This window comes from Mustela putorius, unplaced genomic scaffold (genome assembly GCF_011764305.1).
Source record: "Mustela putorius furo isolate JIRA1106 unplaced genomic scaffold, ASM1176430v1.1 tig00003858_pilon_pilon_pilon, whole genome shotgun sequence".
Classification (NCBI taxonomy): domain Eukaryota; kingdom Metazoa; phylum Chordata; class Mammalia; order Carnivora; family Mustelidae; genus Mustela; species Mustela putorius.
Window position 1 is genome coordinate 52,783,759 of NW_025422010.1, and position 25,502 is coordinate 52,809,260.

At 35.8% G+C, this 25,502-nt stretch overlaps 1 protein-coding gene across 10 annotated transcripts in view; it reads right to left on the reverse strand.

The window, feature by feature from the left end:
• The window catches only part of PIGN (phosphatidylinositol glycan anchor biosynthesis class N), a 103,031-nt gene that overhangs the window by 65,028 nt on the left and 12,501 nt on the right, over nt 1-25,502 (reverse strand). For 9 of the 10 annotated variants that reach the window (XR_006602155.1, XR_006602156.1, XR_006602157.1 and 6 more), the window contains 11 exons: nt 20,721-20,969; nt 18,071-18,192; nt 17,485-17,583; nt 15,248-15,354; nt 10,187-10,311; nt 8,380-8,510; nt 7,366-7,482; nt 6,596-6,636; nt 3,776-3,835; nt 1,763-1,855; nt 986-1,041 (listed from right to left, as the gene is read on the reverse strand). Coding sequence is in view for 6 of the 10 variants with exons in the window: in XM_045065689.1 (XP_044921624.1) it covers nt 986-1,041; nt 1,763-1,855; nt 3,776-3,835; nt 6,596-6,636; nt 7,366-7,482; nt 8,380-8,510; nt 10,187-10,311; nt 15,248-15,354; nt 17,485-17,583; nt 18,071-18,192; nt 20,721-20,947 (1,178 nt within the window). In the remaining 4 variants the exon portion in view is untranslated. Of the gene's footprint in view, nt 1-985; nt 1,042-1,762; nt 1,856-3,775; nt 3,836-6,595; nt 6,637-7,365; nt 7,483-8,379; nt 8,511-10,186; nt 10,312-15,247; nt 15,355-17,484; nt 17,584-18,070; nt 18,193-20,720; nt 20,970-21,948; nt 22,078-25,502 lie in introns of all 10 variants that reach the window. The other variant, XM_045065688.1, reaches the window with a different exon arrangement.

The following is a 25,502-nucleotide window of genomic DNA, read 5'->3' on the forward strand; positions in this document are numbered from 1 at the left end:
ACACACACACAAAGTCAAGGAGGTAATCATATTATTCAGAGAGTAAGACAATACTTAAGCCTTTCTAGTTTATGAATGCCACACCAGCACTACAGAAGTTGTCAAAAATAACCAATGAAGTTATTCAAATGCATTCCCACATTTCAAGGAGTTTCTGTGTATTTTGGTCAAGGACCAAATCCTGCATAATTAAATGCAAATCCTTGCTAATTGAAAATGACCCTTGAGGAGGAGGAACAAAAAAGGCTGAATCAAGCACCCCACTTCACCTCAGAAGTGCGGAGCCAGGGTTGTGACTCATATCTCCCCTCTACTAATCCAAGGGAGACAGATGTAGGTCAGCAAAATCCTGCTGTCCACCAAAGGCTGCTCTCCTCCTTACCCATCCAATAGTTACCAAGGTCTCCCAGAATTGTATCATGGGCTTTTTCTTGTCATTTTCTAAGTTCTCCTAGGGCCTCCTACATGTGCAACAGTTAACACCACCATGCTGATATCTCCAAACTACGCAAACAACTTTCATCTCGATGTAGAGATTCAAGTCCCTAACTCATTACATAAATTTTATTTCTAACTAATTTCCAATTAGTTCTAACTAATTAACTGATATCTTCGATGTAGGCTAAACTCAGAAGCATTCATCCTTGCCCATAAAACCATCTCATCTTTCTTTCTACAAGCCATAATGGGAACACCACCTCCCAATCAACCAAACCAAGCCTCCCCACACCTTCCCAGGCAGGCCCTGTTAAATGATTTTAATGTCTCCCACATCTTTCCAGGCTCCTTTATCTCCTTTAGTAGCCATTCAAAAGCATCTGGCAACTGGCCCACTATTTAGAAAAATAATAGAAGAGGCTTTTGCTTTGGGGTCTGCACTAATATAAACAAAAAAGACAAAGTTTCTAAGTATTCTATTCTGTCAGTAGAACTCAAACTCATTAAAAAATTCCTTCTACAAGTTAATTAAAAATATGAGACTTACTTAAATGGTATGAAAAAAAAAGGTAAAATAGCTTCTTTTTTCTGGGTCATTTTCACCTGGGAACCAGATAGAAAAATATTTTAATATATTATAAATGAGAAAAAAATTAGTTTCATTTTGAAATACAAACATCATTAAAATGTCTCATTGGGGATACTTATTACTTTGAAACTAAATGGAATTTTATGTTACTACATTATTCCATAAATATTTAAACAGAAATTTCAATTATCATATTATCACAATAACCTGAGAATTAATCATACCAAGCTTCTTGCAAAATAACATATTGTAATGTAATTAATACTTGCAAGCTTGCAAAATAACATACTGTAATTAATACTTCTTTTACGCTTAGAAAACAAAACAAGCTGCATTAACAGTATTAAGGATAACAAAGTTTCCTTTAAATTGTCACTTCTTTACTTAGCTTAATGTATATGGTAATGTACGTGAAATGAAGACAAATGTTGCAATCTCTACTACTACTTCTGTGGGGCAAATTCCAATCAACAGGGTTGGAGTGCAGTCTTTATAAGCATATGTGAGTGTCTTACAATTAGAGATATTTATCAAAGGAAATTTTACACCTCAAACTCATTCATGGGATGTGTACCTCACAAATGTTAAACTTTATGACACTAGTCAAATACACAAAATTTCAAGATAATAAACTATAGAAAATAATTTCTTAAAACACAGAATCAAATATTTTCACTTAATATATTTGGTTTTAAAGTTGTAGTAGTATCCGTCATTGTGTGTGTCTTATTTTACCTTGAATTGTTCAAGAATCTGCATTGCATTTGTAAACATGCTCTCTGCCCTGAAGAGATCAGTGTTGTTAAGATAATCTATAGGAAGGATACCCTGTAAAAATAACACTGGTTTAATATTAGCATTAATATTATTAGCATACTATTATTAGTATTAATAGCTTAGGCCATTCTTATAAAACAAAATAGACTTATAAAGGAAGCACTAAAGACAAGATAGATGAATAACTTACTGAAATAATTAAGCAGAATATCTTTTTAAAAATCGTAATTTTAAAATGTTCTATTAATTTTTCTACAAAGTAGATATAATAAGTTGTATAAAGCAAAGAGATGAAACAGGTTCAATAAAACCTGTTTTATTGAAAGACTACTATGTGCTAGGAAGTGAATGAAATGTTTTGCACACATGAAAAATCACTATGGTGGGCCACAACCAGTATACTTAAGGGGGAAAAAAAGGCCTAATAAGAAAATTGAGAGTATACCATGCACAGTAAGAGTAAAGACTGTTCTGTGAAACTTTTTTTTCAGTTATACACATACAATCATAAGTATGACTATAAGGATCATTTTCTCAGAGTGTGGAGTTAGATGACTTTTTTTTTTTTAAGATTTTATGTATTCACTTGACAGAGATCAAAATAGGCATAGAGAAAGAAGCAGGCTCCCCACTGAGCAGAAAGCCCGACACAGGGCTCAATCCCAGGACCCCGGGACCACGACCTGAGCCGCAGGCAGAGGCCCCAGCCCACTGAGCCATCCAGGCACCCCAACATAATATTTTTTTAAAGTTTCATTTGAAGAGCTAATAAGAATGGCTGATTGGAATATATATTTTGGCTTTTCAGCATCCAGTTCCCATTCTTTACAGCATTACCATTCTATGTTTAGAAATCTTCCCCACTGTGGAATTTAAGAAACAAAACAGATGAAAACAGGGGAAGGGAAGGAAAACCAAAATAAGATTAAAAACAGAGAGAGAGACAAACCACAAGAGACTCAACTATAGAGGGTTCTGAAGGGGCACTGGAGGGGACGGTTTAAATGGGTGATGGGCATTAAGGAGGGCACTTGTGATGATCGCTGGGTGGTACAGGTAAGTGATGAATCACTACATTCTACTCCTGAATCTACTACTATACCATATGTTAACTAACTTGAATTTAAATAAAATTCTTGGAAGGAAAAAAAAATTCTCCCCCACTGGATATAATACAGTAGGTTTTTGATGGAGTCCCACCTTCGTTTACTGAAGGGTAGACAAATAAGGCCAGCCCACTCAAATGGTAAGCACTGGAATTTGACTCTTGGGAGTCAAGGAACAAAAGGTACAACAGGTGTAATATTCTTCTCCCCTAGTGATGGTGACCTGGCTGCAGCTGTTGGGTTCCTTCTTCCAAGTCTCTGGTGTTCTCTTAGTTCCTGTTCATTTCTAAGCCTGGTTTTTGAGCACCCCTTTGATTCAACAACCCAGCAATATCTTTTTAATAAATCCCTTTTAAATGGATTAAGTTTCTGCTGCTTGTAATAAAAATTATTTATATATTTTTATCAATTATAACTGAAATATAAAGATAAATCTGTACACATCTTAGAAAATAAAATTTTTTTTAAAGATCTTATTTATTTATTTGACAGACAGAGATCACAAGTAGGCAGAGAAGCAGGCAGAGAGAGAAGAGGAAGCAGGCTACCTACTGAGCAGAGATCCCAATGTGGGGCTCGATCCCAGGACCGTGGGATCATGACCTGAGCCGAAGGCAGAGGCTTTAACCCACTGAGCCACCCAAGTGCCCCAGAAAATAAAAAATTTTAAAGAAAAACTATTACACCAGTGCTCCATGTTATAGGTTATATAATACACACACTTATGAGGTATTATTATATACTTAGAAAGAGAGGGAAATACAGTTTTAAATGTAACCAAAGATTATTCAGAAAGACACAAAAAAGTAAATTTTACTGTACACTTTTTTTTTCTGAGAATTGATAAAAAAATTTTACTCCTTACCACTGAATTAAGGGGAAAGGGAACTCCAATAAGAGAAGCCATCAGTGGTGCAACATCAGCCTACAAACAGAAAAAGTTCAATTCTAAGTTTACAGACACTAATAAGAAAATTAAATAATTTAATGCAACTATATTTTGGACTATAATCATGATGTTCGTTATAATCTATTACCTTCAAACATTTAACATACAATAGATATCAACTCTAAAAATATTTGTTACAGCTGTATCAATGTATAAAAAAATAAATTGGAAAGAGCCCCAAATGTAAAACATGCTAAAACAAAAGGTTACCTACCCTGAGAGCTAAGAACTTGACTACTTTATATAGTAGTTGTTCCGTATTATGAAAAGGATGCCTTAACTAGATAGAAAGTAAACAGCAATAGTGGGCGCCAACTCCAGAAAAGTATATATCAACTAAAGAAAAGTATACACCAGAAGGTTTGGCCAGCCACTGAAGTCCAGAAACGATAGAACCCCCAGCTTCCTGGAGAATTGTTTGTGCCCTTACCTCCACTTCGCCAACTCCCCAGCTCTGCTCAGCCCACTCCCAACTTCCTTTATGACCCTTCACCCCTCCCAAAGACCACTCCTTAGAGAACTAACATCCTCTGTTTTTCTAAATCTGATTAACTGTTTTTATATTAGTCCTTACAATTTTTCAGGTGGTAAAGTGCTTAGATGTCAGAATACCCAGTTCCAAATCCTTGCCTGAAATCTCTGAGACCTTGGGCAGGTTAACTTATCATTTATTTACTTATTTCCTTATCGTTTATTTATTTTAAAAAAACTGTCCCTTACAGAGTTATGGCATAATTAAATGAGATTAAATTTATAAAGTACCGGGCACATAATAATCATGCAATAAATGGTAACTACAAATGCTATTTGGTTATTTTAATTATTTGGCCTCTCAGCAGCCTTGGGTAGACCATTCCCTTCTCAGCTTCTGTAACACCACACTCCACTGAGTGTCTTCAATTTCACTGTGGCTCTTTTCCAGATACCATCTCTAGTTCTCCATTTAAAGTTGGAGTTTGGTCCCAGGTTCTCAACGCTTCTCACTCTTTACCATCTGGACTCTCTTTATGAAGTACCAACCCATAGAAAATTGGAAAACTCCAATGGCCTCTAATCACCTTCTCCCTTCCCCCCAGAGTCCACTATTGGCCTCTTCTAATCTCTTCTCCATGCTGCAGCCTGAGAAAACCTTTCCCAGAAAGATAGATTATATCACTCTCTAAGCTTCAAATACTTCAAGGTCTTCTCCAAGCTTCAGGATTAAGTCCATAGGCCCATAAGACCCTGCGGGGTCTAAGGCCTACCCAGACATCATACCACAGTCCCGGTTGTTCTATGCTGTGATCCTTTAATGTGCCATGTATCCTCTTACCAGAGCACTGTGTACATGATGCTGCCCCTGCCTGGAAAGGGAGAGGGAGTATCACATGGCTGATAACTCCTTCTTATTCTTCGGTTTCAGCTCAATCCTCAATGTCTCAAGAAGGCTTTGTTGACCATACAGTCTACCAGATACATCCACTCTACACTCTCCTGGCTTCACAGTCCTCTTTTGTAGTACTTAGCATAGCTGTAATTTTACATTTATTTGTATAATAATTTGGTTACTCTCTGTTCTCACCCCAAACTGTAAGCTTCCCAGGGCAGGCATTTTTGTCTGCTTTTACTCATCATTATATCCCTTATACATGTTTAAAGCTAATGTCTACACAATGTTTAAACACACTATAGACACATATCAATGTTGGTGGAAGGAATGAATAAAGAAATTCTCACCTAATGTAGATTTGAAGTAGGAGCATTCAGAGAGCAATAGCTGAATCTATATTTAGTTTTAAATTATAATCCAGTCTGGCTATAAGTAAAACATGTTTTACGATCTTCAAGATATTCCCTATTCCTCTGATGGTGATTTTTATTGCAAAATTAATTAAGTTGCCATTCTAATTTTATATATTTCCATTTATTTGGGTGATATGCAGCCATCCTGACAGAAAAGACCATTCTTAATATGCTGATAGAGAACAGGCTTTTGCAATCATAGGCCTGAAAATGAGATGCTGAACTTTGGTTTATCCACTATAATAAGAAATGCTGGCTTCTGAGGTGACCTGGAGAAGGTAAAATATTCCTACCACCTTGGAGGCCATATACCAATAATGCCATGTCTTCTACAAATAGCGAAAATGGTTGTTTACAGAGCATATCTTCCAACAATGAAAATTCCATGCTTCATATTTATACACAATGTTACCGGTCTAACTTGATTAGGTTGGCCATGTATTTTCCTGTAATCTAAGGTTTCTAGCTAAGTTATCTATATTTTGTCATCTTTTTTCCATTGCATTTGTAAGCATCCTAGGTAGAATTAAAATATGTGTTAATAAAAAAAGAAATGGCAACCCTATACATACTAGAAGGAAAAAACCCATAACAGCGTTTTATTATTTATTAGGTCTAGGCTTAAAGCAACTAAGCAAGGCAACCATGACAAGAAATCATAGAAATTGAACAGGCATGCAGATTTCAATTTACATAATAATTCTTTAATTAGCCAATGTTATTTGGAGGGAGCCTTCTTTCAGTTTTACTTGAAGATTTTTTATTTTGCCAGAAGAAAGATTAGTTGAGTTAAAATATTTGCACTAGAAGGATTTCCCTTGGTAATTGAAATGTTTGGAAAATTCCTTTATCATCATCATTATTAATACTGTTTTTCAGATTTTTTGGGGGGGTGTCTAAATTTTCTATAGGAGATAAAATTAAACTTGAAAGTGATTAAATTGAACTGAATACCTGATGGATATCTTGCCTTTTCCAGTTCTCTAATTTCCATTCTGAAACACAATTAGACACAAGAGCTGGTGTTAAGACTTAAAAAAAAAAATAATAGTTTCATTATTAAGAGAGATCAAGGCATAATGTCAAACTGAAGTACTGGGAAAATCTATTTTAAGCCAACTATGAATAAAAAGGGCACTTAAACAGGCAGAGCTGTATATTTTTAAAACTAGAATTTTAAAAGAATAGCTTTAAAATAAATATTTGGACGTGTTCTGTGATGATTTATTAAACTTTCAAAATGCTCATTTGCAGACAATTGTTTCAAAACATCAAAAGGAAGGGAAGATGGAAGTAAACCGCACAATGATAACAGCTGCCAGCGTGACTACAACTAATGATAGTCCTGCTCCAGGGAGTAATTAACATGATCGATAGTCTGTTAGTCAACCCAAGCCTTTCTTTGTTCTCAAATGGCAGTTGCTTGCAAAATACTTAAAACTTGTCACTAATCCAAATGTTAAAATACTATAGTGAGTTATTATTAAAATCACCTTCAGAGATATCTCATTTCCCTATTTTCCTACGTATAAATTCAGAAATTTCATTAGTCATCAAAACAAATGATGAGAGACCATGTCTTGATTTAATGATTTTAAGATATATTACCAAAAAGTGTTCAAAAACATTTTTTATATAACTTGAAAAGTAATCTTTTAAAGTTAAACTTTGGTTTTATTTTAAATTGTTATATTTATAAAAACAATAAAGATAAATGTCTATACCTTTCAAAAATGCATCATCAAATTTCTGCACTGATACTTTTTGGGGATACTTGATTCCAGCTCCCCAAGTGACAAATGGAGTTAAAGTCTCTGAAGGATGACCAGCGCCATGGAAACCTACAAATAACACTCCAAGAGTAAGAAGACAAGCAAGAACTAACTTACAACTAAATATTTTTTTAAATACTTAATTTTAAAGAGTTGATCCATATGTGATTCTACTTCTAGCCGCTACACTCCCAAATGCTTACAACTCTTCATTAGTTAGTTTTAAACTATTCCCAAAGCAAGTCAGAGCATCCACAACGAACAGGCAAAAAAAAAAAAAAAACCCAACAAAAAGAGTATCTGTTGGTTGGTTGATAGCAGAAGAAGAATATTCATGATAAGACTTGGAGGAGATGCCACTAGAGCAGCTCTGTGTAGGGCGAGCAGTCAGTCAAGGCCAGATCTGTTCTGGAGAGGATGGCAAAACCTCTTTGATGAGATTATTCCAGGCCATTCTGGTTGGTGTAAGCCAAACGGCCATTATAGAGTGGTACCAGCTTGCTAGAATCCTGTACTGTGATTTGGGGACCCATACCTCTTCTTGCCTTATTGTGTTCTCTGTGCACACACTGTGTTTGCCTTGGGAATCTCACAGGGACAAGCTCATCTAGGGGAGACTTTCAGTAGCCCTAGAGTCCCTGGTGATACTACTTTAACCTCACCCTGTTTGCCGTCACTTATAGTTAACTCTAGTAAGGTAAATGATAGGATAGATACTTTTTGTTTTCTTCTCCACACTGTCCTCTAATTTCTCATTTAAATGAGAATATATTCCTTTTGTAGCTAAAAGAAAGATTCCTTACATAAGACCAGTTTTTTTACATTAATATATTAAGCAGACAACTGTGTGCTAGACACTTTGCATACACTAAGACATCTAATCTTTTTCAACATTACAAGATACCTGCAAGCTATATTTACCACTACTTTAATCATAAAGTACATGTTGTTTAAAGACAGACTAACCCCAGTCTGTCATCCCATGGTCAGAGGTAAAGATAAATGCAGTTTTCCCATCATTTCCATAAAAATGTTCGAGCATGGACACAATTTCTTTTATTCCATCATCAACTACTTTAATGTTGTCCTTATACTCCCTGTTTAAAAAGAAAAAGAAGAACAAATTAAATTACAATAATTTGGAAAACTCAAATTTCATCAACATCAACTAATTACACCTAAAGTTGGTAACTCCTAAGATATTTAATTTTTTAAAAATTTTTTATTTAAATTCATCAATTAGTCAACATAGAGTACATCACTCCCAAAACACTTTTTTTAAAAACTTTATTCATTTATTTGTAAGAGAATGAGAGGGAGAGAGCGAGCACGCACACAAGCAGGAGGAGCAGCAGACAGAGGGAGAAGTAGACTCCTGCCTGAGCAGGGAGCCCAATGTGGGACTCGATCCCAGGATCCCGGGATCATGACCTGAGCTGAAGGCAGACATTTAACTGACTGAGCCACTGGGAGTCCCTCCTAAAATACTCTTAGACTTCATCATTAGTAGTTTAAAATCAGAGCTCTTAAGATTGTTAAAAATACTATTCTCTTTTTTTTTTTTGAAGATTTTATTTATTTGACAGAGATCACAAGTTAGCAGAGAGGCAGGCAGAGAGAGAGGAGGAAGCAGGCTCTCTGCCAAACAGAGCCCGATGCAGGACTCAATCCCAGGACCCTGAGATCATGACCTGAGCTGAAGGCAGAGGCTTAATCCACTGAGCCACCCAGGCACCCCTATTCTCTCCTTTTAAAGAAGCAAAAGAATATGAAATAGACTTCAGAAATACTTTAAAAGAATACCCCCCTATACTAGCAAATATATTTTAATGAATACTTCTTACATCTCAAATGTATCATGACTTACAAGTTCATGTCTCTTATAATGCAATCTATATTGTTCTTGTTGTATTAATAGGTAAGTATCACTGTTTCAAGTATAAAATGTTTCCGTCCCTTAGAGTGTTTGTGACATAGACGTTAACATAACATGGTAAATAAACTATATTTAAGCACTCCATTCAGTTGAACAGGCTGCTTTGGTATGAACTCTATCACTTACGACAGTCCATCATGTTGAAGAAGGGGAGCATGAGGTATTCATTCCTGGCAGCTAGTCAATAGGCTTTAGAGTTACAGTTAGATTTAGCTAAACCAAATTCTAAGTAGAGAATAGAAGTATAACATGGATTCTTCCTCTTATGGTCTGCAAAACTGAGAAAAATATTTGTTGTTCTATACCGGAGTGCTACTGAAATATAGTACACAAAACTTTATACATTTGCTAGATACAATACTGATTAAATGGAACACACAAAGAATAGCTAATTACATCTTTTCAGGATATAAATATTAACACCATATAAATGCTTTCTCCCCCTCAGGTTTTCCTTAAATATTTCTAAAACATATAGCTTTTCTCCTGTCTTGATAAATCAAGAATATGGAATATAAGTAACGTGATAACTACAAAATATTGTAATACTTTTTTAAAAATTTATTTATTTATTTATTTGACCCAGAGAGAGAGAGAGAGCATATGCAGGGGAGCAGCAGGCAGAGGAAGAGGGAGAGGAAGTAGGCTCCCCACTGAGCAGGAACCCCGATGTGGGGCTGATCCCAGAACCCCAGGATCATGACCTGAGCCAAAGGCAGATAGATGCCTAACCAACTGAGCCACCTAGGTGCACCCCCAAATTATAGTACTTTAAAAGTTTAAACAGAATAGCTAAGTCCCTCAAAAACACAAAATTAAACACAGCATTAAAATTACCTTGATGTTGGCCGATGAGCATGTCCATTTGTATCTATTCCTAACAAATGTAAGAAAAAGACTATTTTTTCTTCATTTACTTTAGAAAACAAAGATTGGTTGTTTCTGGCAGCATGAAAGAATTCCTATATGTAACAAATGAGTTAAAGAAATTTAGTTCATTTGTTTTATTTAAAAAATAATTCTGATAAAAACATTTAATTACATTTATATATAACAATAAAATTAAACTATCTTATTTTGTGTAAATTTGTCCTCAGGACCTACCAATACAAAGTTCTTATTGTCGGTTCAGACAGCAACATCTGAATAAGGAGTGAGCTATTTTCTGGGCTAGAAGCGGGCCAAGGAAAGGTTATAGAAGGGGGATCTTGATTTCATGAAGATTTCATAAGCACCAAATAAAATACAGCAGGTTGAAGAAATATTTTGACAAGAGCCAAGCAAAACAGTACTAGAGACAACATTTTAGGAACATTTTATCATTTTTAAATGTTTTCAGAGCTGGACTACTTCTTGCTATCCTGTCTAGACTACCACCATAGTCCAACGAGTCCAACCATAACTGCTCACTCGGGACACTGTGATTAGCTTCCGAACACTCTCCGCCTCCCAAGACTAGAATTTGTTCTTCACACTGTATGACAGAAAAATGCCCTAACTTAATAAAATATGGGTCAAAAATTACTATATTAATTTCATAATGACAAGCTGGAATCAAAACATCCTAAGACAGAGGATTAAATTGCTACTTACATACACATGAACATGTAAACAAGTACCTGGGGGAATACTTTCAAATTATTTTAGATAAGTCAACAGGCTAGGCCAAGATACATAATTATTGTTCATATAAATGTCTCTAACCATATATTAGATAGTAACTTTAACAAGAGCTATTGAATTGTCCAATACAAGTCTGAAGTACTTCTTGAAATAACTTCATTATTACAAATATTAAAAAATACAAATGGTGCCATTAGAGAAGCCTGCTATTCAAAAATAGAAGTAAATTAAAAAACATAATATGTAACCTGCTACCACCCTCCTTAAATGCATAAAACCAAGCCCTAGTTTTCATATACATTCTACTTAGCCCCTAAGTTTTTTGTTTTGTTTTGTTTTAAAGATTTTATTTATTTATTTTCAGAGAGAGAGAGAGCGAGAGAGAGAGAGCACAGGTAGACAGAATGGCAGGCAGGGGCAGAGGGAGAAGCAGGCTCCCTGCCAAGCAAGGAGCCCCGATGTGGGACTTGATCCCAAGACGCTGGGATCATGACCTGAGCCAAAGGCAGTCGCTTAACTGACTGAGGCACCCAGGTGTCCCCCCTAAGAAGTCTTCAATCAAGATAGAAGTGGCAAGTTCTTCAAAAGAAAGGAGTTAAATTCTAATGATATAATTGAAAGCTGACAAAAGCCCCCCCAAACCTAGCAACTTAAGTTAGAATTTGTTCCACGACTGGTAAAAAAAAAAAAATATTCCAGGGTGTAAGAAGTGCTGTTCATTCATATATGGACACAAGACTTGGGAAGCTATGAAATACTAAATCTTGTAGAGCTCAACTAGTTAGATTCCTATTGGCTTTTTAAAAGTTAGTCTTTTGGACACAAGAGGTGAAATATACCTGAAGCTACTTTCCCTTCTGTATTTAGTTGGCTAGTGAGCATCAGTCCCCACTTTCCCTCATCACCTTGGAAAGGCACTCATTCATTTCTACACTCAACAAATATTTGTTATGCATCAAGGGAGACTACTAGATGACTCTCCCAACCTGCACTCTCTTTTTCTGAGTAAAAACCTGTGATTTCACGAGACGTGCCAATGCTCAACCTTATAATTTACCTATCTCCCATCCTCTCATACAGCTAGATGTGCCTTAGTGGCTGTGGCCAACGAGATATAAATCAACTATTTCAGTCAAAAGACTATGAAGACCTAAGGCTCTTCATAAAAGTTAGTAGGAAAGAAGGTCCTTTCTGATTCCTTGCACGTTGTCCTAAAACACTGAAATAATGGCATCTCTTGAAGATAAAACTCAAGCTCATCGGACAGAGGAGAAATTCAAGAGACCTGTCTTAATGACACTGTGGAACCATTACAATAGTCATGTACTGCGACAATCTTGGGCTGCCTACTTCGAGCATTATCTTTACTAAGATAAAAGTAAACTTTTAAGCCGAATTTTTTCCCTTATTACACAGAACTTAACCTAATCTAAGCTAATACTTTTATCTCTGTACTAGACAATGCCTTGACAAGAACTGAGTTAACAGCACGCCTGGGGGGCTCAGTGGGTTAAGCCTCTGCCTTCGGCTCAGGTCACGATCTCAGGGTCTTGGAATCCAGCCTGGCATGGGCTCTCTGCTCAGCGGGGAGTCTGCTTCCCCACCCCCTCTGCCTGCCTCTCTGCCTACTTGTGATCTCTGTCAAATAAATAAATAAAATCTTTGGGGGAAAAAAAAAAGAACTGAGTTAACAATGAGGAAAAGTCAGTATCTCTACCAACAAGATGTATATAGAACTGGAAATTGGCCCAATGCTGCGGCATAATAAAGTAGTTAAGATAGAGGTATCAAGGGAATACAGAAGAGGGTTATCTAAGTCTAGCGGGAAGCAAAGTGAAGCAAAAGGAAGTCACGGAAGGCTTAATAAAGAGCGTTTTCTTTTTTTCATTTATTTTTAAAGATTTTTCTTTATTTGTTTGAGACCGAGTGTGTGAGTGAGAGAGTACAAGCCAAAGGGGAGAGACAGAGCGAGCAGCAGACTCCCTGCAGAGGGGCTCCACCCCAGGACCCCGGGATCATGAACCAAGCCAAGGCAGATGCTTACGTGACTGGGTCGTGCAGGCGCCCCTGCACAGTTTTAAAAAGCAAATAGATTCAACACCAATGAAGCTTAAGGACATGACCCTAAGTGAAATAAGCCACTCACAAAGGGAAAACACAGCTTGGTTGCATTTGTACGAGCTATCTAGATACAAAACATAGATATATAGGTACAACTGCAAAGAAACAAAGTAGAATAGTAGTTGCCAGAGGCTGGGGTGGGGTGGGGAATGCGGATTTGTTTACTGACCACAGACTTTCAGTCTTGCAAGATGAAAAAGTTCTGGAGATTGGATGCACGGTGATGTGAATATACTTAACACTATTGAACCTGTCTGCTTAAAAATGGTTAAAATGGCAAATTTTATGTGATAGGTATTTTACCACATTAAAAAAAAAAAAAAAGAGTAGACATTTACATGGATTTGTTTTGCGTGGATCAAGCATGAGTCTCCGGCCCAGGCATAAGCCCAGGTAAGACCCCTGACTCCCTGTCTAGCCTCCCCTCAGATCTTGCTCCCAGTGAGTACACCTGCCAACTTAACTTCCTTCAGTTACTCAAATCTATTATGCTGGCTCGTCCTTCAGTGCCCAAGATTTACATATATTGCTGTTCACTTGAAATATTCTTTTTTCATGGTCAATTCAGGTCCATCCAACTTTGTCTCCTATACTTCTGAGACCACCTCAAAACTCTCAGAAAAGCCTTCTCCTAACTGTCTAGAAAGCAATTTTCTAAAGGTATATTCTTAGTCCCTGTGTTTTTGCTTCATACCATTTCTCATTTCTCACTGCTAATGATTTTGTGTTACTGTTATTACTATACATATAAACCATATTTTATGAAGTCATTTTTTCCGATGACTAGCAGTATTGAGATAAAGAAAGGAAAGAAGACATAAAATCAGACCAGCCATAAGCTGTATCTGCCCATACACAAGGAATCAAATCCATGAACCTGGAGCATTTTAAGCTGTGTATATGAAATTGCAGCCAAATATCTTTCAGGGATGCTAACATAAGTAGATGATATTAAGAAGCGATAATTAGCAAAGTAAAATATGTCAACTGTTTTCTTTTTTTAAAAAAATATTTTATTTATTTGACAGAGAGAGAGAGAGATCACAAGTAGGCAGAGACGCAGGCAGAGAGAGAGAGGAAGAAGCAGAGCAGAGAGACCAATGCCCACTGGATCCCAGGACCCTGGGATCATGACCCGAGCCAAAGGCAGAGGCTCAACCCACTGAGCCACCCAAGCGCCCCTGTCAATTATTTTCTTAAAGAGATTTTATTTAACTTCAAGTGTTCCCTGTTGACAAAAGTATAGGTTAAATGAAAAAAGAAATATTTCAGGAAGAAAGATCTTGATGAAGGAAATAGGGTTTATCAAAGAATGTATTGAACACTTAATTCCTGCTAAGTAAGTACAAAGAAAAAAGCAGACATACACTGAGGAATATATTTACAAACTAACTAACAAAAATGACTCTATCATGGAGAAGTCCACAATGTCAGTTCCAAAGACACTACTGGTAAAAAGAAGAACCATTAAGGTCAATCAATGAATGTTCCTTACAACAGACAACTTGTAAGTTGTAATATGTAAATGAGAAACAATGGACAGGAAGAAAGGAAGCCATTATCCACAAGTGAGATTTTCAAACAATTTTTCAAAATGTTAATTCTATTGGATTCCTGGTGAAAATTGTGGTAATTATTTCTTAGAGAAACTCATGGATATTTTGTGATGACTAATTTGCTAATTTGTTTTATCTTTCTCTAAAGTATAATTTTTTAAAAATCCTGTTTTCGGTGCATTACATTTGATTAGCATTTTCAAAAGCAGTTTTTTTTTATACATCTTACATGATCTTACCACTATAAAAGACTATTGTATGGTCAAAGAATGATCAAGGTTTACCTAGGATTATTCGGCAAATAGGAATGAAATACAAGTTGCCTGAATTCCAATCTATGGAGCGCATTTAATTGTCAGAAACATGGAGTTTAAAAAAGTTATTTTTTCAAATTCTTTTTTTAAAAACTTCCATTAACTGTTTATTGTAGAATGTGTAATTTCTTAGAATCTAGTCTTTTTAAAATAGTATGCTACAAATACAGAACTTTCATATTTAAGCAAGTAGGAAAAAATTAAGATGTACTTAAAACAAATCAGTGTCTAGTACTTTGGGTACAAATACATGAACTGGAGATGATCAGCTCAATAGCACTCACCTTCACATGATCAAAAACCCAAGTATCTAGTTTTGTTACATCATGGGCACCAAAATCCTCACTCTCAGCATCATAGCTATATGTATAAATATGGTCTCCACCAACACCTGAAAAGGAAATTTGGGGAAAATTTTTTTTAACAATTATAACAAAATTATAATGGGGAAGAAAAAAGAGGAATAATGAACATTTTATTTCATGTGCCATGGACTATGACTTATACTTTTTTTTTTAAGATTTTATTTATTTATTTGACAGAGAGAGATCAAAAGTAGGCCGAGAGGCAGGCAGGCAGGGGGTTGGAGAGAGCAGACTCCCCGATGAGCAGAGAGCCCAATGCGGGGCTCGATTCCAGGACCCTGAGATCACGACCTGAGCCGAAGGCAGAGGCTTAACCCAGTGAGTCACCCAGGCGCCCCCATGACTTGTACTTTCACATGCTGTTGTTTTTTGTTCTCACAGTAACACTCTTAATTTTAAAGATACACTACAAATAAATTAATTAATTTAGTCAAAGTCACAGTGCTAATACACAACACCACAAAATTAAATACCAAAGTCTGTCTCCCTGTACAGATTAAACTCTTCACAAATTTGTCTGTCTTGGAACACTACAACCTAAAATAGATGAAGTCATTTGGTACTTTGTAAAGCAAGAAGAAAATTCAAAAATTTCCCTTATCTTATTCATAAAATGTGTATTTTTCTCAATATAAGGGAATAAATATTATCCATTGTTAAATTCTTTGAAGGGGTCAACAAATATATTAATCTTACACACTTAGAAGATTTAATTAAGAATCTAATCAACTTGGTGAATTCCTGAGATAGGCTCTTACAGGTCACGAGGAAGAGATATAATAAAGTAGTAACGATCTCTTATAATAGCAATAGCAGTTCCAATGACACAACCACCCCTCAGTCATTCCACTTCCCACATCCTAAGTACAGTTCTGAGTGAGTTTGTTGGTTACCATAAACGGAACATTCCTATGGGATTGTTTCTGATTCAGGTGTTAGTCTTACATCTTATCAGCTACAGTCAGAAGCAAGAAAGTAAGCTTGGTGAATCATAGCAGCTTAATCCACCCTCACCACCACCAGTCCCCCCAAAAGCTTTCTTTTCCAAAGAAAGGAGTGTGTGTATGTGTGTGTTTGTGTGTATGTGTGTGTATGACAAATAGTTTGAGGTTTTTTTGTTTGTTTGTTTTTAAAGATTTTATTTATTTATTTGACAGACAGCGCTCACAAGTAGACAGAGAAGCAGGCAGAGAGAAAGGAGGAAGCAGGCTCCCCACGGAGCAGAGAGCCTGATGCGGGGCTTGATCTCAGGACCCTGGGATCATGACCTTAGCCAAAGGCAGAGGCTTAACACACTGAGCCATCCAGGCGCCCCTAGTTTGAGGTTTTTTTACCATGACCTATACAATTATGTTCTATGAATATCATATGTAAAATTCTGAATATATATTTTGCTTTCAGGACATACAATAATATTCAATAATGCCAATTATTAGGACCTATGGCTAAGTATAATGTTACAAAACCTTTTTATCAAGTGAAATGACCAGTCATTCTACTCTCACTAAAAAGCATTTAATGACACAAACTTCAAGTGGAATCCGATAATTTCAGAAAAATAATATTAATGAATTTTGTAATCAGTGCACAGAAACAAACAGAACAAATCCAACGGCATTATCTTGAATATATGAAAATAGGAATTATAAGTTATAGCATTTAAATCTTTGTGAATATCTACAAACTTCATAAATCATCAAAGTAAAATGAACCAGACTTCAAAACCATCATCATAATGAAAAATTACATGATAAGCACACAGCTAAATATTCCACAGGAATTAACCAATTTGCCTAAAAACAAACCTATGAGATAGAAATTATTATTATCATCACATTTTACAAAAGGCAAACTGAAGTTCTGAGATATCAGCTAACTTGTCCAGGATTATAAGTGGTTAAATGTGAGAGCCATATACCACTTCATTGAATTTAAGATACCAACAACTATATGATGTGCCAATATTTCAAGTACAACTAAAAGAAAAAATCAAACAGACATGTCTATCCATTGTAATATATGTTCCTATGTCAGAGATGTTAAATATGTAAAAACAAGTATCTCAAAAATCAGTAAAATAGAGTAGGCAATACACAAAAATTACCATACTGGTTTATTACATTACCATCTAAGAAAATATAATCAATGACTCTTACCTTTGGCAAACATAGTCAAGATATCTGGGCTTCCCCAGCTCCATGTGTACTTGCTTTCATTAATAAGAGAATCAAATCCTACAGGATTTTCCTTCCATCCTTCAGATCATTGAAAAAAAAAAAAAAAGCAAATAGTAACAACAGTAACATATATATGGTGAAGTATTACTATAGCCCCTAAAGAAGTATTCTTCAAATAGTAATAATGAGAATTAATTACAGAACAAATGCAAAACTAGTAAGAGATTTTATGTTATATGAATTATACCTTTTTTTAAAAGGCTTACAATAGATAATTTACTTCTTACTAAACCAAAGAATCGCTTTTGAACTTTTGAGAGTTAACATTGAGGAAAACCATGGATCTATCCAGATTGTTTCAGTAGCACAGAATGATAAAAGACCAAAGCTTATTTCTTGAATCAACACCAGCATGTGTTTATGTTACTCATAAACTCAAGCAAGCTAAAATACTTGCCAAAAGTATGCCAAAACACACTTCACTTTGTGTCATAATTCAGTGTTAAAGAAGCAGTATATATGCAATATGTTTATCATATAATAAAGTCGTCCACATAGATAATACCTTTGGCAACTGCACTGACATCTTCATAAAACCCAGCTATCAGGGCTACGTGACCTGGCCGAGACTCAGTTGGCACGCGTGTATGAGATATGCCCCAGCTGCCTTCATGCATTATGATATTCCTAAAAGATATTATAGATCAATAGCACAGACTTTGATTAAATCCTATTAGAGTGTTAGAAAAACAAGATTATTACAGAAGGAATCAAAAACAAACAGTGAGTCACAATTTAACAAGGTGAGGAATCTTTCTGATCCCAGGTGAGCCCAGTCCCAGCCCTCCAACTAGCTAGATTCAGCAGCATAAATGAGCTTAGGTGAGACAAAGAACCATCTGGCCACAACACTGAACTATGAGTCAAAATACATGATTTTTGTATGAAGCCACAAAGTATTCAGATAGTTTGTTACATGAGAAAAAACTGACATACACAATATTGTTCTATAAATGTCAAATTTTACCGGGTGTGATGGGTATTGCAGTCCTCTAGGAGAAAAGTCCTTATTTTTACGTGATACATGCTTAAGTGTTCAGTGGTCAAGTGTCATGAGATCTTTCTTTCAAATTAGTCAGAAAAAGAATAATTAAAAATTTAAGCATGTGTGTGTAAGTGTGCATGTGTATTGAGAGAGTGGATACAAATATGAAAACAAAAATTGTTCAATCTAGAATAAGGTATACAGGTTTCATCATATATATAATCCTTTCAATTTCTGTGTTGAAAAATTCTCAAAATAAAAAAATTAAAGATGGGGAAACAGCTAGACTCCTAAATAGGAGTTAAATTATATTCCTAAATTTGAGACTAAAACAGGCAAAAGCATTCTTTTGCTAAAATGTATCCGTATCCTTTGCAATGAAAGCAGAGGGCTGACTAGCAATGCCAAGGCACATGAGAAAGCAGTAGAGCAACAAGCTATCAAACAATGACTACATCAGTAACAGCTTCTGGGGGTGATGCTTGCCCACGCCAAAGGGTAACTGTGAGTACTGGTTTAGATACTCTATATTACTGACTTACCTCATCCTAAAATCAATTTTGGTAAAACGTATGCATAATAAGTAGAAGTTTGAAAAACAGTGAACCACTTGTTATGGAGAAATATTTTTTAACTTCTTTAGTTATTTAACAAAAACCGAACTTCAACACGAAGAAGGAGGTATAAAAGAAATTTGGATATATCTGTTTAAAAACGTTTTCATCAGTTCAGATCATATTTTTAAAAAACCGAAGTGAAGAACAAATAAAACCTTTCACAAACAGGTTTAAAAGAAACTAGAAGATTCCTGAAATTGTAAAAACATGATGGCATACAGGACAAGGCACATGAACTACGTAAGCTCTTGGCCTGCTACCCACCAGCCAAAGGAGAAGTAAGTGCTACCAGGAAAGCTCACCTTCTCTCTAATAACCGATATACTTTGTTCTTAATTTGCAATGAACTATATTTCTCTCCTTTCTGTGACAGCTAAGAAATTCCTCCAAATATATTACCCCCATTTTAAATTATCTGTAGAAATTATGTGACAAATTTTTGTGACCCGAACTTAACTCTGGTTTGCTCTTATTTTCCTACTCATATTTTTCCGCTGCCCTGGGTTGGTCACTTAATTACTTTTATCCTTTAATATGGTATGCACTTCTTTGAGCCACCACAAATTTCTGGAAATTCAACAGAATTCCAAGTTCATTCATTCTTCTAGCAGTCAACAAATATTTAATTGCCCACTGTGTTCCAAGAACTGGAAATAAAGTAGTATACAAAGCAGAGGCCCAGTTTGCATAGAACCTGCTCATGCCAAGTACTATAAAGAAAACAAACACAGTAAAGGATAAAAGTAATGATGGTAGGTAAAAACAGGAGAAAATGGAATACTTTAGATAAATTTCCACTTGAATTTGAGTTTTAATCTCTCTATACCAGCATGAAGAAGGGCTTTTGAGGGACTTGTCACTAATCAGAAAAATAACAATTATTTGTAGGAGCCCCATAAGTTTAAAAAAATTAAACATTTTGGGGCACCTGGGTGGCTCATGGGTTAAGCCTCTGCCTTCGGCTCAGGTCATGATCTCAGGGTCCTGGGATCGAGCCCCGCATTGGGCTCTCTGCTCGGCAGGAAGCCTGCTTTCCCCTCTCTCTCTCTGCCTGCCTCTCTGCCTACCTGTGATCTCTCTCTCTCTGTTTCAAATAAATAAATAAAATCTTAAAAAAAAAATTAAACACTTCTTTTCAAAGCCACTTCATAAAATCTGAAATCACAATTAACAGTGACATAAACTTAGAAGGGCTTTATGTATTTTATAAGTCTGTTTTCAGTTGAACTCTATTTTTAGTTAAACAGCACTATAATTAGCAATTCATTAATATTTATGTTTGTCATTATTTTAAAAATGTAATGAGTTTATTTTATAAGAAAAAGATAATATAGTGAGTTGTAAGTCAGGTTTGGGAAATTAGGACAAGTTAAGCCAAGCAGCTAAAGTCATACCTAACTCCCAGGAGGAAATAAATTTGTTAATCCATAAGACAAAAGCAGATGTATATGTGCCCTATTCTCTTTCTCATCATCACTTCTGTGTCCAACATGAGATGAAAGTGTCAAGATAACACTTTCTAGAAAGGTCTTTGTATCAGTTGACATGCTTACCTAATAAATGGCGCTCTAGGATTTCCATTTTCATCGAATTCATAAAGTGCATCTGCCCGCAGGCCATCAGCAACAAACAGTACTAATCTTTTTGCTGGAGGAGGTAATGGTGTAAACTGAGGAGTCATTCCATGAACCAAAGGAGATGTAAAATAAATATCAAAGATGGAGCCGAAGAACACAAAATGTACGAGCAATCCCAAAATAAAGAAGAGCAGCATATCCATTGTAACTAGTCTTCAAGAAAAACTGAAAGAGGGAACAAAATTAAATTAAATTTGGGTAAACCTTAATGAAATTATATATATTTTCACATATTTTGATGACTGCATATACTCTGAACATATATTTTAAAATTTTACCTAATTTACAACTTCACTTTCATTTATGATAGCAACAATAAACATTATTTAATAATGAGGTAATACTGAAATAAAATACATGATAAAATACACTCACAAAAAGAGAAAGTTCAAGTATGATACCCAATTAATACCATTAAACTATTCATAATAAATTTAAGTGTATACTAAGCTCATAAAAACTAATATAGGGTCAAAAACAAATATATAAATGAGTTGTAAAATGGGTCAGGGTCCAGTCAAATCAAATTCTATATAAAATAGAAAATATAATTCATGGTGGTCTTGGTTGTCCATATAACCACCATTAAAACTCCCGGAATTTAACATTACTTAAAGTCTGAGGATTATTTTTTTCTTTCTTTTGGACTTTTGGTTATCAGCTCAGGAGACTTCTAGATAGTCCTGACAGATTATATGCATTTTTGTCCATTTAAATAACTTACAGGAAGGAAAAGGTAGTTAAATTCCATGTGTTTCAAAAAATGTACACTCAAGGAGTGCCTGGGTGGCTCAGTGGGTTAAAGCCTCTGCCTTCGGCTCAGATCATGATCCCAGGGTCCTGGGATCAAGCCCCACATCAGGCTCTCTGCTCAGCAGGGAGTCTGCTTCCCTTCCTCTCTCTCTGCCTGCCTCTCTGCCTGCTTATGATCTCTGTCAGTCAAATAAATAAATAAAATTAAAAATATATATATACACTCATTAAAGGAAAACTTTTAGTTCCCTGAACCAATGGAAGTGCAAGTTATATTCACAAATTCAATTAAAATGCTCTTGCGTATATTCTGTACATAATGTTGTGTGGAGTACAAGAGAGAACACCAAGAAGACATAGTCACAGATTTGATAAACTTACACATACTTACAGAAGGAAAACTAAGCAACATGAAACATTTAAATAATACTGTATGACAGTATGCCATTAACTGCCAAGATCAAGTCCATGGGAATGCTTTTCAAGCCAGTCTATAATTTACTTTTGTTGGTGAATCTCCCTGCAGATTAAAAACAACAAAATACTCTCAACTCGTCTTTTTGTAAAAGAATGTAAAGTAAGTAAATGGCCAAATTATGGGCCATTTTTTTCCTGAGAGATTTAAGAGTCAAATAAGGATCAAAGATATTCCACAAATTATAAAAGTCCCTTACTGAGTAGATGCTATTATGCAACCTAAGGCAAAACTCTCCGAATATTTTGCTTTTTCTAGTATACAGGAGCTTCAACTACATAGCAAACATTATCTTAATAATCGTATTCTGAATATAGAAATAAAACAATCACAGGGTGCCTGGGGGGCAAAGGCTTGGTTTCGGCTCAGGCTGTGATCTCGGGGTTGTGGAATTGAGCCCTGTGTTAGGCTCTAAGCTCCGTGCACAGAAGCTGCTCAAGAATCTCTCTCCCTCGCCCTCTGTCCCTACCTCTGTACTCCCTCTCTCTAAAATAAATGAATAAATCTTTAAAAAAAAAAAAAAAAAGTTGGAAAGTTAAATAATCACTGTGGTAAGTTTGGAAAATAAAGAAAAATTATTTATGATTTTACCACCTAAAGAAAAATCTGTTACATTCCTTAGTTTTTATCTAATCTACATTTTTATAAAGGCTCACAATTTCACATATTGATTTTCTCTTTATCATACATGAACATTTGTTTTTTTTTTTTAAAACTCTTCCCACACATCATGTACCATCACCATGCTCTATCCAATGGGCATGCCTTAATTTTCCTGATCACCTCCACACTGGTAAACACGGAGTTGTTTTCCATTTTCTCATTATTAAAAATGTCAACATGATTAATTTAACTTTTAATGTAATTTTTATGCTAACTTTTAGACATTTCACATTATGTGTTTAATGTGGGGAACCTGGGTGGCTCAGTCGTTGAGCGTCTGCCTTCGGATCAGGTAATGATCTCAGGGTCCCAAGATCAAGCCCCACCATCAGGTTACCTGCTCAGTGGAAGGTCTGCTTCTCCCTCTCCCTCTGCTCCATTCTGTGCTCTCTCTCTCTCTCAAATAAAATCTTAAAAAAAAAAGAAAAAAAGAGGGGTGCCTGGGTGGCTCAGTGGGTTAAAGCCTCTGCCTTCGGCTCAGGTCATGATCTCAGGGTCCTGGGATTGAGCCCCACATTGGGCTCTCTGCTGAGCAGAGAAGCCTGCTGGAAGCAGAGAGCCTGCTTCCCCCACTCTCTCTGCCTGCTTCTCTGCCTACTTGTGATCTCTGTCAAATAAATAAAATCTTTAAAAAAAAAGAAGAAAAAAGAATTGAGGTAATATGTGTAAAAGATGCAAAATAGTGCCTACTACAGTCAGTACTCATTAACTATTGGCTAATATTATTGTTTCTGATGTACATGAAGTTGGATTGATCATGTGAGAAAAATTTGTTTGCCATCCTTGTTGACTTTAAAAATCTAATTAATGGATGTAAATCTCTTAGAGAAACCAAGTCTCAAACTTTGTTTTATACCAAAGCATCAACTTTAGTATATAACTGCTCTACTGCTATTTTCCTTAGCTATATGTTGTTTTTGTTTTGTTTTGTTTTTTAAATTCTGGTAAGAACACTTAACATGAGAGATCTACCCTTTATCTATTTTCAAGTGCACAATACAGTACTGATAACTGTAGACTGTACAGCAGATGTCTAGAACTTACTCATCTTGGGTACCTGAGATGTTATAGCTGCTGAACAACAACTCCCATTTCTCCTCCCCAACCAGACCCTGGCGACCATCACTCTACTTTCTGCTTCTGTGAGTCTGACTCTCTTAGGTGTCTCACATAGGATGAATCATGCAATATTTGTCTTTCTCTGACTGCTTATTTCAGCTAGTATAATGTCCTCCAGGCCAGAAATGTCTGATAGCCCCAGTTGCTCCATATATTTGCCAAAAATATTTGGTACTGTAGCCCATTTAATTTTGCTTTTTCTGTATGCGGGTACTTACTTGTGACCTACTGTGGTTTTGATTTACATTTCTCTGATAACCAGTGATGTCAAACAACTTCTCATGTGTTTAATGGACATGTTTTTTTAAAACTCTTTTTTCCCCCTCCTTTTTATTTTTCAGTATTTTCCAAAGAGCAGTACTTTCCAATTTTGGTTAAGTTCAATTAGTTTTTCTTTTAGTTACCTATTTTGGGTCCTACGTAAGGAATTTTTATAAATGATAGCACTTACTTTAATACAGATTTTTAATACTTATTTGAAAATAATTTCAAGCTGAGAAAAAAGTTGCAAGCATAATGGTACAAAAACCCACATATCCTTTAGCCACATACATCTATGATAACATTTGTTTGCTTTGTCATTTTTCCTCTTGCCTCTCCTGTTCTTGCTTTGTCTATCTTACCCCTCATGTCTACCTTACCCCTTTGTCTATCTTACTCACGCATGTGTATAAAATCACATAATACTGTTTCAGAACCATTTGAAGATAAATTACATTCATGGTGGCCCTTAACCCCTAAATATTTCAGTGCTTATTTCCTGAGAACACACAGACAGCAATTGTCAACTTCAGTATGTTCAATGTCAGTATTTTATCTCATCTACCATCTGTACACCCCAACTTTTTTGAAATGCCCCAATAATATCTTTATAGCATATTTAAAGCTCTACTGAGGCATAACTGGTCTATAATAGACTGTACAGATTTAAAAGGTACAATAAACACAGTCAAGATAATGAACATACCCATAACCCTTAAAACTCTCCTCATGCTTGTGTAATTCAAAAAATTTTTTAAATTTTTTTGATATTAAAAATGGGCAGAAGATATGAACAGACACTTCTCCAATGAAGACATACAAATGGCTATCAGACACATGAAAAACTGTTCATCATCACTAGCCATCAGGGAGATTCAAATTAAAACCACATTGAGATATCATCTTACACCAGTTAAAATGGCCAAAATTAGCAAGACAGGAAACAACATGTGTTGGAGGGGATGTGGAGAAAGGGGAACCCTCTTACACTGTTGGTGGGAATGCAAGTTGGTGCAGCCTCTTTGGAGAACAGTGTGGAGATTCCTCAAGAAATTAAAAACAGAACTTTCCTATGACCCTGCAATTGCACTCCTGGGTATTTACCCCAAAGATACAGATGTAGTGAAAAGAAGGGCCATCTGTACCCCAATGTGTATAGCAGCAATGGCCACGGTCGCCAAACTGTGGAAAGAACCAAGATGCCCTTCAACGGATGAATGGATAAGGAAGATGTGGTCCATATACACAATGGAGTATTATGCCTCCATCAGAAAGGATGAATACCCAACTTTTGTAGCAACATGGACGGGACTGGAGGAGATTATGCTGAGTGAAATAAGTCAAGCAGAGACAGTCAATTATCCTATGGTTTCACCTATTTGTGGAGCATAATAAATAGCATGGAGGACAGGGGGAGTTAGAGAGGA